Source organism: Miniopterus schreibersii, assembly GCF_964146895.1.
Source record: "Miniopterus schreibersii genome assembly, chromosome: 3".
Classification (NCBI taxonomy): Eukaryota; Metazoa; Chordata; class Mammalia; order Chiroptera; family Miniopteridae; genus Miniopterus; species Miniopterus schreibersii.
In genome coordinates this window covers 21,227,222-21,240,353 of record NC_138103.1, presented here as the reverse complement: position 1 = coordinate 21,240,353, position 13,132 = coordinate 21,227,222, and the positions used below count along the sequence as shown (strand labels likewise).

At 46.9% G+C, this 13,132-nt stretch overlaps 1 protein-coding gene across 2 annotated transcripts in view; it reads left to right on the top strand.

Moving 5' to 3' along the window:
- The first annotated feature begins 2,722 nt into the window (after window positions 1-2,722).
- ABCC6 (ATP binding cassette subfamily C member 6) overlaps window positions 2,723-13,132 on the top strand; it is a 46,901-nt gene continuing 36,491 nt past the window's right edge. Inside the window, exons 1-8 of one of the 2 annotated variants that reach the window (XM_081132974.1) lie at window positions 2,736-2,800; window positions 3,252-3,294; window positions 3,979-4,161; window positions 5,826-5,951; window positions 6,093-6,221; window positions 7,902-8,027; window positions 9,239-9,300; window positions 11,059-11,190. In XM_081132974.1, the coding sequence (XP_080989100.1) occupies window positions 4,066-4,161; window positions 5,826-5,951; window positions 6,093-6,221; window positions 7,902-8,027; window positions 9,239-9,300; window positions 11,059-11,190 (671 nt within the window). In that variant the 5' untranslated portion in view covers window positions 2,736-2,800; window positions 3,252-3,294; window positions 3,979-4,065. Of the gene's footprint in view, window positions 2,801-3,251; window positions 3,295-3,978; window positions 4,162-5,825; window positions 5,952-6,092; window positions 6,222-7,901; window positions 8,028-9,238; window positions 9,301-11,058; window positions 11,191-13,132 lie in introns of both variants that reach the window. The other variant, XM_081132973.1, reaches the window with a different exon arrangement.

Below are 13,132 nucleotides of genomic sequence, written 5' to 3'. Positions count from 1 at the left end.
CCCAAGCCCCGCCCAGCCGCCTCCGCGCGTGCGCGCTCCCGCCCCGCGCCCGCTCCCCCAGGCAAGAGGACTCCCGCGCATGCTCAACAACGAAAAGAAGCCTTTCGTGCCCTCTGGAGGCCTGGAGGACTCCGCGCACCGTCTGACAGGCGCAGTTGCAAGAGGCGTGCATACAGGCACAAGCTCCAAAGAACTCTACTTTGGAATTCGGCATCCCTGACACTGGAAAGGACGAGAGACTGTTGATCGAAGTATTCAGCAGTTTTCCCAAATCTTTTTGACCCATATATTTCATGCGTGACATATAATCTCAAAAACCACTTTAGGAATGTATATAAGTTGGTTCATTTTTCCACGATAAATGGCCAATAAGGGTGTTTTGTTTTTTTTAAGCAAAACATAGGTCATTTAAATTCAGCATAACATTTAAATCATACTTAAATTTTATTTTAATCCCAGCTCTAATAACATTTGTATGAAACAAATTTTGAGGGATTTTTTCCCCATAAGAAAGACATGCATGCAGTTTCATTTACGTTGAAATACCTCTGTAAGATGACGCATGATTTGTCTGAAAAGGAATTTCATTCAGTGTGTTGTATTTTGTCCCAAGATTTAATATATACTATTACATAGACTGAATTTAACTGCAGGTCACCACATTGAAACAGACAAAAATTGCTTTTTCTGACTTGACATTTGGAATTCTTCCATTTTGCTCCTAAAAAAAAAAAAAAATTGAATGCTTTATTTTGATAGTTTTTATATTTTGTTTCTAAATGATGAGGTAAAAGAAAATTTCCCACTAGAATGAGTCATAATTCAAGTAATAAAAACTATGAATCTCAATGATCTTAAGCTATACAAAGGTAAAAACACTCAGACTGGCTACAATACATCCACTGAGGATCTCAACCATGAGAGCACCTGACTTCGGTTTTTTGGTCTGAATTCTCACTTGAAATACAGCGAGACTCTCAACTGTTTCATTATAGAAAGAAAATATTTAAATAATTGTTTTATTGCTTGAGGCTCGTTACCTACAATAGAAATATATGCCCTTTACCCTCCCTAACATGAATCCCTGGTCTGTCTTGGCAAATCACCAGGGGCTGAAAGCCACCAATTAGGAAATGCTGACCTATGGAACCTTCTCATCTTACAGAATGAGAAACTGAGGCTCAGAGAGGGAAAGGGACTTGTCTAGGTCTCTCTGCATGCAGCCATGTGATGTTCAGAGAGCTGGAAAGCAGGCTTGGAGGTGCCCAAGTTCTGTCCTTGGCTCACCAACAGATTTCCTCTATGTTCTTCCTGCCTTCCTGACCATTCCCCCTCAAATTTCCACCATTTCCCTCAAATTCATCCTCAAATAAACAAAGAAATAAAGGACTAGGACTGTGGCAATGCCAACTGGAGAATGAGTTGCAGGCAGAAGGGAGCTCAAGCCTCCCATAATTTCCAGCAGCCTCCACTAAAATCACCTCGAATAAACAGACATAATTTAAATGTAAACAGCAGACTTGCCACACCCAGCTCCAAGAAAAATCTGGCTTTTTTGTGTCCCTGCTCTTCCAGAAGATCCATGAAGGGGGATGGCTGAAGGGAAAACCAAAAGAAATGGGGAAAATAAAGGCCAGGGGAACCCATGTGGTTGTGGTCCTGCAGAAGGCAGGAGAAAAAAATGTCAAGACTCTGGGAAGTAACAAGGCAGCACAGAGAGAGCAGAGGATTTTAATTCTGCACCCAAACCGAGCATCTGTGTTTGTCTGTCTGGAAAAGCTTAGTCTTTCTTTTCTATCCTGAAAGGAATGCATGCTCATTGCAGAAGGAAAGAAAATATGAAAGGAAAGGAAAAAGAAAAGAACATTAGGATTCCCATGATACTGCTTTAGTGCACTTCCATCTCTTTATTTATGCATATATGCCACTTAGAGTCATTTCCAAAAAGAACTCATGGCTGAGGACACACCTTGCTTTAAGACCCAGGAGAAGAAGGTGAATGACCTGACTTTCCCATTTTCTCCAACTTAATATACATATATATGTGTGTATATATATATATATATATATATACACACACACATGTATATTGGAAAATTATCATAGCCTATTTTATACTATTATCTCTTTTTTCACTTAGCATTTAGCAACCATCTTTCCAAATTAATATATTTCTGCAAGGGCACTCTGAACCACTGCTTAATAACCTATGAATGAAATAACAATACTAATTCTAATAATAGCTAACTTGCTGAGCATTTACCCTGTGCCCGGCACTGTGCTGAACTTTTTACTAGTAATCTTCTTAAAACCTTTCCACTACCCTAGAAGCATCCCCATGGATGAGAAGACTGCAGCTTAATCAGAAGGTTCCCCCACCCACCCTGTTGTTGGATTCTTAGCACGTGCGCACCTATTAGGTTTTTGCATGGGGATAAATTCCTGGAATTGCAGTTCCACAGTGTTCAAGAAGTTTGGGGTGACACTTGCAGGGGGCTGGAGGGTTATATGGAGATGCCACTGTATTTTTTTGGAGCTAGGGGATTCCCGCCCAGAAGCCCGCAGGGGCCTCTCCGAGTCTCTTCTTCTTGCTCCACCCCCACCATGAGGCTGGACCTTGCCCGGTGCTTCGCAATCCGGAGCGGGAATCCTGGCCAGGCCTGCAGGGCTCCGCCCCTTCCCGGTCTAGGAGCCGGGCCGAGGGGGCTGCCAGAGACTGGCCTACAGACCTACAGACAGACAGACAGACAGACGGACAACGCTGATGGCCGCTCCAGGAGAGCCCAGCATGGGATTGGGAGTGAGTGTCTTTCCCCCTCTCCATGTCCCCTTTTCTGGCCTTGGTAGATCTCTCAGGAGGCATAGTGCTGGGGAGAGGAGATACCTCCAAATTCCAGGCCAGATGAACCACAGGGGAGGGCGACCCCTTTAACCAAACCCATGCTCAGAAGATCCCAGCTCTGTTAAAAGGGCCTCCAGACATACTGGAACTTTGACCCCTATTTGCATAAGACCCCCATCTCTCTCACTAGGCTCTTAGCAAAGGAATCTAAGGAGTGGAATTCATGGGGTGGCAGTGAGGGTAACAAAATCCCTGAATTTCGGGGGGCCAAGTAGGTATGGGAAAAATAATAGCTGATGTTTAAATGAGGGCTTACTTTGTGCGCAGCATCATGCTATGTGCTTTACTGGTATTAACCCATTTAATACAGCTCTTAGAGGGTGATTCTCTTATTATCTCCCCTTTGCAGGGAAGGAAACTGAGGCACAGGGAGGTTGCAGTTTACAGAGCTGGTGAGTGGTAAAGCCGGGAGGAGTCAGGATTACCAGTGGGTAGGGGTTTGAGGGGCTATTAATACAGTAGAGAGAGGACTGAAGAGGCCATGTTCTTTAAACTCCATGTTCAAACTTCCAGTATTAGAGAAGGCCAGCAGAGGGGCTAAGATAAGAATCACAAACTGAGAACAAGTTTTGGGTCAGACAGGCCTACATGGAGTCATCTCTGTCACTTCCTATTTGTGTGAGCCAAAAGAAGGCCGTTCCCCTCTCAGTGCCTCAGTTTCCCAGGTCTGTGAAATTGGGTCAGTAACACCTACCTCCTAGAGTTGTTATAGAGATTAAGTGACAGTCTGTGCCCAGCACTTGTCAGGGAGCGCAGGCCTCCTAGACTCCCGGACCCAACCCCATGGGTTCAAATCCCAGCACCACCACTTCCCAGCTGGGTGACATCAGCCAAGTTACTCAAACTCTCTGGGCCTCGGCTTGCTCATCTGCAAAATCAGTGTGATAATTTCATCAGCCTCATAGGGTTGATGTTAGCAGGAAAGGAGTTGAGAATTATAAAGTATTCCAAAGATTTTTGCTTGGCATGTTTTCATGTAAATGTTAGGGGTCCAAAAAGCTGCCTGGCCCCCTAAGCAGGTGAGTTTGGGGCCCCTGCATTGTACCCTCATAAGTGTCCCCCTGGTACTCCCTCAGGTCTGGAACCAGACGGAGCCTGAGCCCACCGCTGAAGGCCTGCTGAGCCTCTGCTTCCTGAAAACGGCAGGAGTCTGGGTGCCCCCCATGTACCTCTGGGCCCTTGGCCCCATCCACCTCCTCTGCATCCACCGCCACGGCAGGGGCTACCTCCGCATGTCCTCCCTGTTCAAGACCAAAATGGTAGCCGCCGCCTCTGGGAGCCTGGAACCAAACCATAGTTGAGGGGCAGGGGGAGGAGTAGGCTGGAACCTGGCAGAGACCCCAAAGTGGACACTCCTCCTATCAAGGAGCACATGGGGTGGGGACAAGAAGGGAACTTGTTAAGCAAACAGAGCAATACTGCACCGGATCCAGAGGTAAACTCAGTGGGCCAGGGTTCGCCCAAACAGATTGGTAACAATGAAAGTCCGCACACACGCGCATCCAGACGCTCGTGCATTCCTAAACAGTTTCTGGCATTCTGCAAAGCATGGGTGTGCAAGGTAATTTTAGGATCATGCGAGGATAAAACTTTTACATTTTTAACAGTTATGCATTGATCTTTACGCTTCCTCGCTCTCAGTACTAAAGAACAGTTCTTAAAATTGTTAGGTATCTGTTTTAGTGAGTTCGGAAAACACTGGCATTCTAAGGGTGAGCCTTTCTGCTCAAGGTTCTAGCCCCTTCTCCTCCAGACTTCTACAAGAATGCCCTTCAACATTCATTCATCCCCATACCACCTAGTTAATTTTTGTCCCATCGCTGACGATCTATTGTTGACACACTCTCCCTTAAAGGGCCAAGTACTACATAGTTGAAGCTTTGAGGGTCATGTGGTCTCTGTCCCAACTACTGATTTCTGCCATTGCAGCAGGAAAGCAGCCATAGGCCAAGGTGAACAAATAGGCACAACTGTGTTTCAATAAAAAGATATTCATAGTCACTGAAATTTGAATATCATGGAATCTTCACTCGTCATGACATATATACTTTTTTTAGTTTTGTTCAATGATTGGAAAATGTCAAAAACCATTCTTAGCTCACAAGCAATTCAAAAACAGGCAGTGTGCCAAACTCAGCCTGCGGGTGGTAGCAGGACCCCTGCTTTGACTAACTGAGGTACTTTCAATAGTTTTTTCTGGTATGCCCAGGTCTGGTTTTCTCTCGCGCGTGCATATAGCCACTCCCACTTTCTTGCTTTCTCTCTTTTTTTTAAATATATATATCTTTATTGATTTCAGAGAGAGGAAGGGAGGGGAAGAGAGAGAGATAGAAACATTAATGATGAGAGTCGTCATTGATCGGCTGCCTCCTGCAGGCCCTCTACTGGGAATCGAACCCACAACCCCGGCATGTGCCCTGACCGGGAATCAAACTGTGATCTCCTGGATCCTAGGTCAATGCTCAACTGCTGAGCCACACCTGGCCGGGCACTTTCTCTTATTTAAGAGGCACTGAAGCATCTTAGAGAGGATCTAGAGACATACAGTTCCTAACAGAGAGTTGCTCCTTGATTTGATAGTAGAGATTGAAACAGACTTGAAGAAAATGTAACTTTTTTACCCGTCAAGTTGATTTTATCTCCCTCTGTTCCTTTGTACCTAAGTCTCTCCTGTGCACTATTGGAGCGCCCCAGCATTTTGGAAAACACAGGGTTGGCTCAGATCCTTGTGGTGCGTTATTATATGACAGTTACAGGTCAAGATCGATCTGCTTTTTCTTAGGTAAATGTCACATCGTCACTGTTAAATTATGACATTAGTAGGTGCAGTGCCCCATCCAGAGCCACAGTGACGTGGGTCACTGTGCAGTTTGCCACCACCTCTCTGTTCACCCACCAGCCTTATCTAAGCTTGTCTCCCCAGGTGCTTGGATTCACCCTCATCATCCTGTACATCTCCAGCGTGTCTGTCACTCTTTGGAGAATCCAGCAGGGGATACCCCAGGCCCCCGAATTCCTCCTTCACCCCACCATGTGGCTCACCACGATGGTAAGGACATCCCCAGGCTTGCTGGCTAGCTCCTGCTTTATTGCTTTTCCTGCCCTGATGGAGGGTGTGGGACAGGTTGGAGCTCCCCCCTCCCCTCTTCTCCCTCCACCTTAAGGGGTGTGTCCTAATTCTCTGGTGCAGACCTTTGCAGTGTTCTTGATCCACGTGGAGAGGAAGAAGGGGGTCCAGGCATCTGGGGTGCTGTTTGGGTACTGGCTGCTCTGCTGTCTCTTGCCAGCAATCACTGCTGCCCAGCAGGCCTCGCAAGGGGTAAGTGGGGGCCTGGGCCACCTGGGGAAACCAGTGTGGCAGTTTCAGGCCTCAGGGCCCCATCCTTTCTCCTCCCCTTTCCACACACAACTTATTCTCTACACAGAGACACAAACACCACAGTTGTTTAAATTCTAGCAACTCACTAATGCACTCCCTCCCACAGAAGTACCCATCATCCCACATGTCTTTTTTTTAAATATATCTTTATTGATTTCGGGGAGAGGAAAGGAGAGGGACAGAGAAAGAGAGAGAAACATCAATGATGAGAGAGCCATTGACCGGCCGCCTCCAGCACGCCCCTGACTGGGGATCGAGCCCGCAACCCGGGCATGTGCCCTGACCGGGAATCGAACCCCGATCGCCTGGATCCTAGGTCGATGCTCAACCGCTGAGCCACACCCGGCCGGGCCACATGTCTTTATCGACACAGATTTTCATTGTCTTACACACTCACAGCACACACTTTACTTGTACACCAGACACACACCTCATGGGTCACAGACCCACAGACTCTGAAACATCTCACACACACCCCTGCACCCATCCACTCACACTTGCCGTCACCCAGTTGTGGCTGTGCCTTCAAGTTCCCCCATGACTCAGGCACCAACATCCCACACTGCACACACTTTCACACAGCCCTCCCGCACTACCCGGCGCAGACACGCTGTGGGTTGGCAAGCTTGGGGTTCCCACGTGAAATCCCAAGCTGGCCCCGTACACAGAGGGCAAAGAGAGACGGGAAAGGCAGCCCCTCTAGGCTGGTAGGTGGCAGTTTCACAGGCAAAGGAGCTTGCATAGGAGGCTCGTCTTGGACACCGCAAGACAGGAGATCTCCGCACCCACCCACCAGAGTCTTAAAGCTTATATAGTGGCCTTAATGGGGCTCAGTCACGTGGACTGCTCAGACAGTCTCATGACACCTGCTCTCTCGCGGCTGCCTCATTGGGACAAGGGAGGGTGAGGAGCCTCTGATTGCCCAGGTCAACCAGCAGCCACGTCCTCTCGATGGCCTCCCGCGGCACACACCTGCTCACACTCTTCCTCATTAATGCGGGTTTCCCCTCATTCTCACCTGTTCTCACCCCATCCGTGCTCCCGTGCATCTGTATTTCCACACTCATTTTGTATATCCACCCATATTTCTGTTTCCTAACCTGGAAAGCAGCATGTCCGTGTTAAGGGGCGTGATGGATCATTTTATCTGCAAAGAGAAAAATATGTAGCTAGACCGGGGTTTTCCAACCTCAGCATTCTTGGCATAATTCTGATTTGGGTGGGGAAACTGTCTTGTGCATTGTAGGATGTTGAGCGGAATCCCTGGCCTCCATCCTGGATGCCAGTAGCACTACGCCTCCCCAGTATGGTAACCCCAAATGTCTACTGACATTGTCAAATGTCCCCGAGGGGCAAAATCACTCCCAGTTGAAAACCACTTGCATAGGTGGTGCTCACCCAAGACCTCTTGAGCCAAATGGTTACTCCATCCTGCTCCTTTTTAAAAGAAGACAGAAAACCACGCTCTGTCCTTAAGGACAGATTTTTACAAAATAACCTTTGTAGCTAATTGGAAAATTCCACAGGCCATCCACTAATGCATCAGAGGGTGGGTTCCCACAGTTGACTTATCAGTCCGCCTGCCTAGACTCAGTGGGACTTCTGCCTTCTCTCCCACAGGGCTTCCAGAGTGATCCCTTTCGCCACCTGTCAACCTACCTGTGCTTGTCTCTGATGGTGGCACAGTTTGCACTGTCCTGCCTGGCCGATCAACCCCCCTTCTTTCCTAAAGACCCCCAGCAGTCGGTAAGTCTCCAACGCAGTGCCTCCCTTGTCTCTGTTCTATTTCCTGTCTCAATCTCCCCATGTGACCGAAGGGGGATGAACTATAACATAGGCCTTTGCTTTTCTAATTCATTCCATCATTCAGCAAAACATGTACTGTACGTCTGCTCTGTGCCTTGGGTTGGCCAACTTTTTCTGTCCAGAGCAAGAGGAAAACACTCTTAGGCTTTGTGGGCCATATGGTCTCTGTGGCAACTGCTCAACTCTGCTACTGTAGCACAAAAGCAGCCACAGACAGTATGTCAACAAAGGAGCATGAATGTGTTCCAATAAAACTTTACTTGCAGAGACAAGCAGTGGGCCGGATTTGGCTCCCAAGGCTGTAGTTTGCCAGCCCCTACTCTGAGCCCCAGCTAGGTACTGAGGCTTATATTGAATAAGCAGATGGCGTGCCTGTCATCACGCAGCTAACAGCCAAGTAAGAGAACCAAACATTAATCACATAATTACACAAATAAGTGGAAAATTACAACTGGGGCAAATGCTCTACAGGGAGAACTTCATGATCCATGAGAGTTTACAATAGGTAACGTTGAACTAGTCTGTGAAATCAGGAAAGAATTCTCTGACGAAGAACCAATTGATCTGAGTCATCTAAAAAGATGCTCAACTGCTTAAATAATCAAGTTAAACTATAATAGAACTCTTTCCTATGATATTGGCAGGAAAAAAAAAAAAAAACTGATAACAAGCTGTGAGGTAAAGATGTGATGAAATGGGCACTCTCATGCCCTGTTGGCTAAGAACATAGGTCTGTGCAATTTTTTTTTTTTTCTGGAGCAGCTGGCAAAATCTCAGGACAGATCCCTCTCCACTTCCCGACCACATTCACTGAGGGATATGGCTCAGAATGTTGTCTATGTCATGCATGGTCCTTGCTTTGAGAACTGCCTGGTCTCAGTAATAATAACAGCTGTTCTGGGAAACTGTTAGTTCTTACCTTGTGGATGCTGTCAGTCTTGTGGCCCAGTCCCTTTTTGCCTTGCCTGCTAGGAAGCACCAAGCCCATTAGTGTCTACCTTCGACAAGTAGGCAGGGCACACTGGTGTGCACTTTTGGAACTAAGCTGTCGGTCGCTTCACCTTGTCTTCCTGCCCTTGCTTCCCCTTGCCACATACTGGCCATGGAATGTGAGACTGAGTTCTCCCGCTGCCCCATTTTTGTCTTTACAGAATCCATGTCCAGAAGCTGGGGCCTCCTTCCCCTCCAAGGCCATGTTCTGGTGGGTTTCTGGGTAAGTAAAGTAGCTGGGAAGGGGCTGGGATGGTGCCTCCACCCACCTGCATTTGCTGCCCTCATTTGTTACCCCATGAGGTTCCAAGGTCAGCTGGTTTTCTCTGTTCCAGCCTCAGTACGTCCCTCTTAGATTTCATTGTGCCCGTCATCCACATCCCACTCCTACTCACTCATTGAAGTGAGATCTTGGTTTGAATCCTGGCTCTATCCCTTAGCTGGCCGTATCACAAATATTCAAAGCCTTAGTTTACCCCTCTATAAAATGGGAGCAACTCTACCTTCATTGAATGTGAAGTGCTTAGTGCTTGTACATGGCAGGTGCTCAATAAAATCATCGCTTACTCGGCTTCATTCATTCCATCAACATTTAGTAAGAGCTTACTACATGCTAAGCACCAGGGGTGAGGAGTTAAAGACCAAATCTTTATCCCCTGGAGGCTCCTAGGCTGGTAGAAAGAACAAATGTTTCTCCAGAGTCAGCACACTGGGCACTGAGGATGTCCCCACCCGCTGGACACCCACCTGACCACACTGCGGTCAGATTTCATAGTACCTAGTTTTGAATTTTATCCCGACCACTTCCTGGCTGTGTGACCTTGGGAAAGCTACTTAACCTCTCTGTGCCTCAGTCTCTGCACCTGTAAAATGAAGATAATAATAGCATCTACCTCATAGGGTTGTGAGAATTAAATGAGATAAGGTTTATGAAACACTTAGAACAGGGTCTGGTCTATAGTGAGTATTATATAAAGCAGCTGCTAAATAAATGCAGAATAGGATGCTCTGGGGGTATAGAATTGGTGGAAAGAGCATAAAAGTGCTAGAAGAGAACAGACCTAGCCCTCTGTTTCCCAAACGTAGATATTTATGGACCATTTTTCAAGCTTTTTGCCTTATATTAGGATATTATTCATACACTACTTACTTAATGTTTTTCCTTTAAATCAACTCATTTTTCTACTTTAATAGCCTTTTTAAAAAAGGGAACTTTCTCCCGGCCAGCGTAGCTGGGCGGTTGAGCATCAACCTATGATCCAGGAGATCACAGTTGGATTCCCGGTGGAGTTGCGGACCGAGTTGCAGGTTGATCCCCAGCAGGGGGCATGCAGGAGGCAGCCGATCAAGGCCTCTCTCTCATCATTGGTGTTTCTCTCTCTCTCTCTCCCTCTCCCTTCCTCTCCCTGAAATCAATAAAAATATTTTTTTTTTTAAAAAGGAAACTTTCTATCACTGTCAAATTGGAAAAATCTATAGAATTGCTTGTCATGTAGAACTCTAAACATAATTTCAGTGAAAAACAAGTAATATTAATAATTTCTAGATCCGAACTGTTGCTTGCCTGAGTTTGCTCTGCATTAGGAAAGGGAACTTGAAAAGTTTCAGAGAGGAGTTCAAGACCAGCACCGAATAAGACCTTCTCCTTGGTTTCATTAGGAAGAGAGGTTTATTTCCCCTGCTTCACAGGTTGTCCCTTGGTTGAATCACTTAATCTCTCGGAGTCTCTATTTGCTTCCTCATCTGTAATATGCTTCAGTAATAATCTATTGATAGACTCATGTGAGAATTAAATGAGATTATCTTTGTAAACGGAAAAGTGCCCAGCAAATATTAGGTGCAGTTAATTGCTTTCATTTTATTGAGGGTGAGCAGAGGTGCATAGAGGTAAAGGGACTTACCCAGGGTCACACAGCTACCAGGCCAGGACTTTGAAGGGTAGAAGGCAGAAGGAGCTTACCCTGGTCACCTTCTTTTACAGGCTGATCTGGAGGGGCTACAGGAGGCCACTGGGAACAAAAGACCTCTGGTCACTTGGGAGAGAGAACTCCTCCGAAGAACTTGTTTCCCAGCTCGAAAGGGAATGGACAAGGAACCGCAATGCAGCCCAGCGGTGAGTGTGTGGAAGTGGAGAGAGAGCTCAGCAGCGAGCTTGTCATCTGACCCCATATACAACCCCCGACCCTCCTCTGGGCTCCATCTCCAGAGTCCCCCTCCTGCCAGCTGATCTCACTAAGCATTAACTGGTCAGGCTCAAGGGACATTTCCTCCCAGAGGGCTTTGCAGGTTCCCAAAGGAGATGGACCAGGTGGGAGCTCCACAAGGTCCCCAAGAAGAAGCTCGAATGGTGGAATGGCAGGAAGGAAACAGAAGGGATATTTTAACACTAGGGGTGGAGAGTTGAGTGGTGGATCATAAGTGCAGGCAACTATTCACGTGTTACATCACCTGAGTGATTAGTTTCCTGGGCTTCGGTGTTCCTATCTGTTCAATGGGGATGTCATTAGCCCCCTAACTTGTAACTTGTGGGAGTTGAAAAAAAATGATTTTAGTAAAGAACTTAGCGAATTCCCCAAAAATGGTAAACGTTCAAGCAATATCAGTTACCCAGAGGATTTCAAGCTCTCCCTGTCCTCTAGTCCTGTCCTCTCTGCCTCACTCTTGCCCTCTGCAACATCTCTGGAAACTTCTGTGGGGCCCTTGGAGTCTGAAGAACCAGTTTGGGAACCTTTGTTCTAGAGAAATGAGCTGACGACATTAATTAAACCTGGGTTAAATGCAGACCTGCCATCAACTAGTTGATGATTTTGGACAAGTCGCTTGACCTCACTGGGCCTTGGTTTTTCAGGGGAAAGACGAAAGTAACTTAGCTCTGTGGAAAGTTACAAGGTTCCCCTGCAAACTCTAGGGTTTTGTGGTGGTAGCTGTAGAAGGTTGAATCCCACAAATTGGAAGAAGCAAGAGAGAGACAGAAAGTGAGAGACTAGTGGCTCACATAGCTGAGAAGGTGTGTCTAGCTTCAGGTCTGGCTGGATCCGGGGATTGCACAGTGTCCAAATTATTTCCCTCCATCTCTCAGCTCAGGTGTTATCTGTGTGTTGGTCTCTTCATAAAGCCATCTCTCCTAGTTTCCAAATAGAAAATCCCAAGGAAAGCCTCTGATTGGCAGTTCAAGTCATGTGCCTCTCAGGGGCCACTCCCATGGCCAGGGAGCAGGCCCCAGGATTGGTGGCTCCTTCAGAGTCACACAAAGAGAGGAGGGGAGGGGAGAGGAGAGAAAGGATTATTCCCCAAAGGAAGGGGGTGTGTTGCTCCAAAAGGGGTGAGTTATACGAGCAAATCAAAACAGCAGCTCTCTCTCTCACCCCAGGTATATCTTGTTGAACTTCCCTTCCACTCTTAAATTACTTTTGAGTGGCAGAATTCATTCAAAATAAGCCCTGGAGGTCTCACCCACTCTCTCCATGCCAGCATGGGAATATTGGAACTAGTGGATAGAAACATTCCCCAGAACAGGCTGAGAATCCCTGAACTGGGGGCAGAAAGAAAGGAAGAAGGCATGGTTATACAAAGACCCAGCTCGGTTATTTTCAGAGCTGACTGCTCACACACAGAGGGAACTTTGGTTTTGTTCCTGAAATATTTTGTAACTTTTGGAGGAAGGGAGAGGATGTCATCCTGAGAGGTCACAGACCAGCCACCTGCTGGCAACTCAGGTTCCCAAAGTATGCTTGGCCCACATGGTGTAATGTTGTTCTTGTTCTTTGGGGGTTTTGTTTTGCTTTGTTTTTAATAAGTTGCCAAGATTTAAATGTTGGAGGTATCACATAAAAATCTGAAATTCTGATCTCCCTTAAAGTAGACAGAGTGCTGGGCCATAGGCCCCCATGACAACAGGAGAGTGGATCTGGGTGGCAGCTGCTCCTTAGATGGGGCAGGTGCTCTTCAGCTCGCCACAGTCTCTGCCACTCCCTTTTGTAGCCTGCAGCTTACACCTGGCTACTCACTGACACCCCTGTCTCACCTTGTGGTCATAAGCAAGTCCTGCACAAATG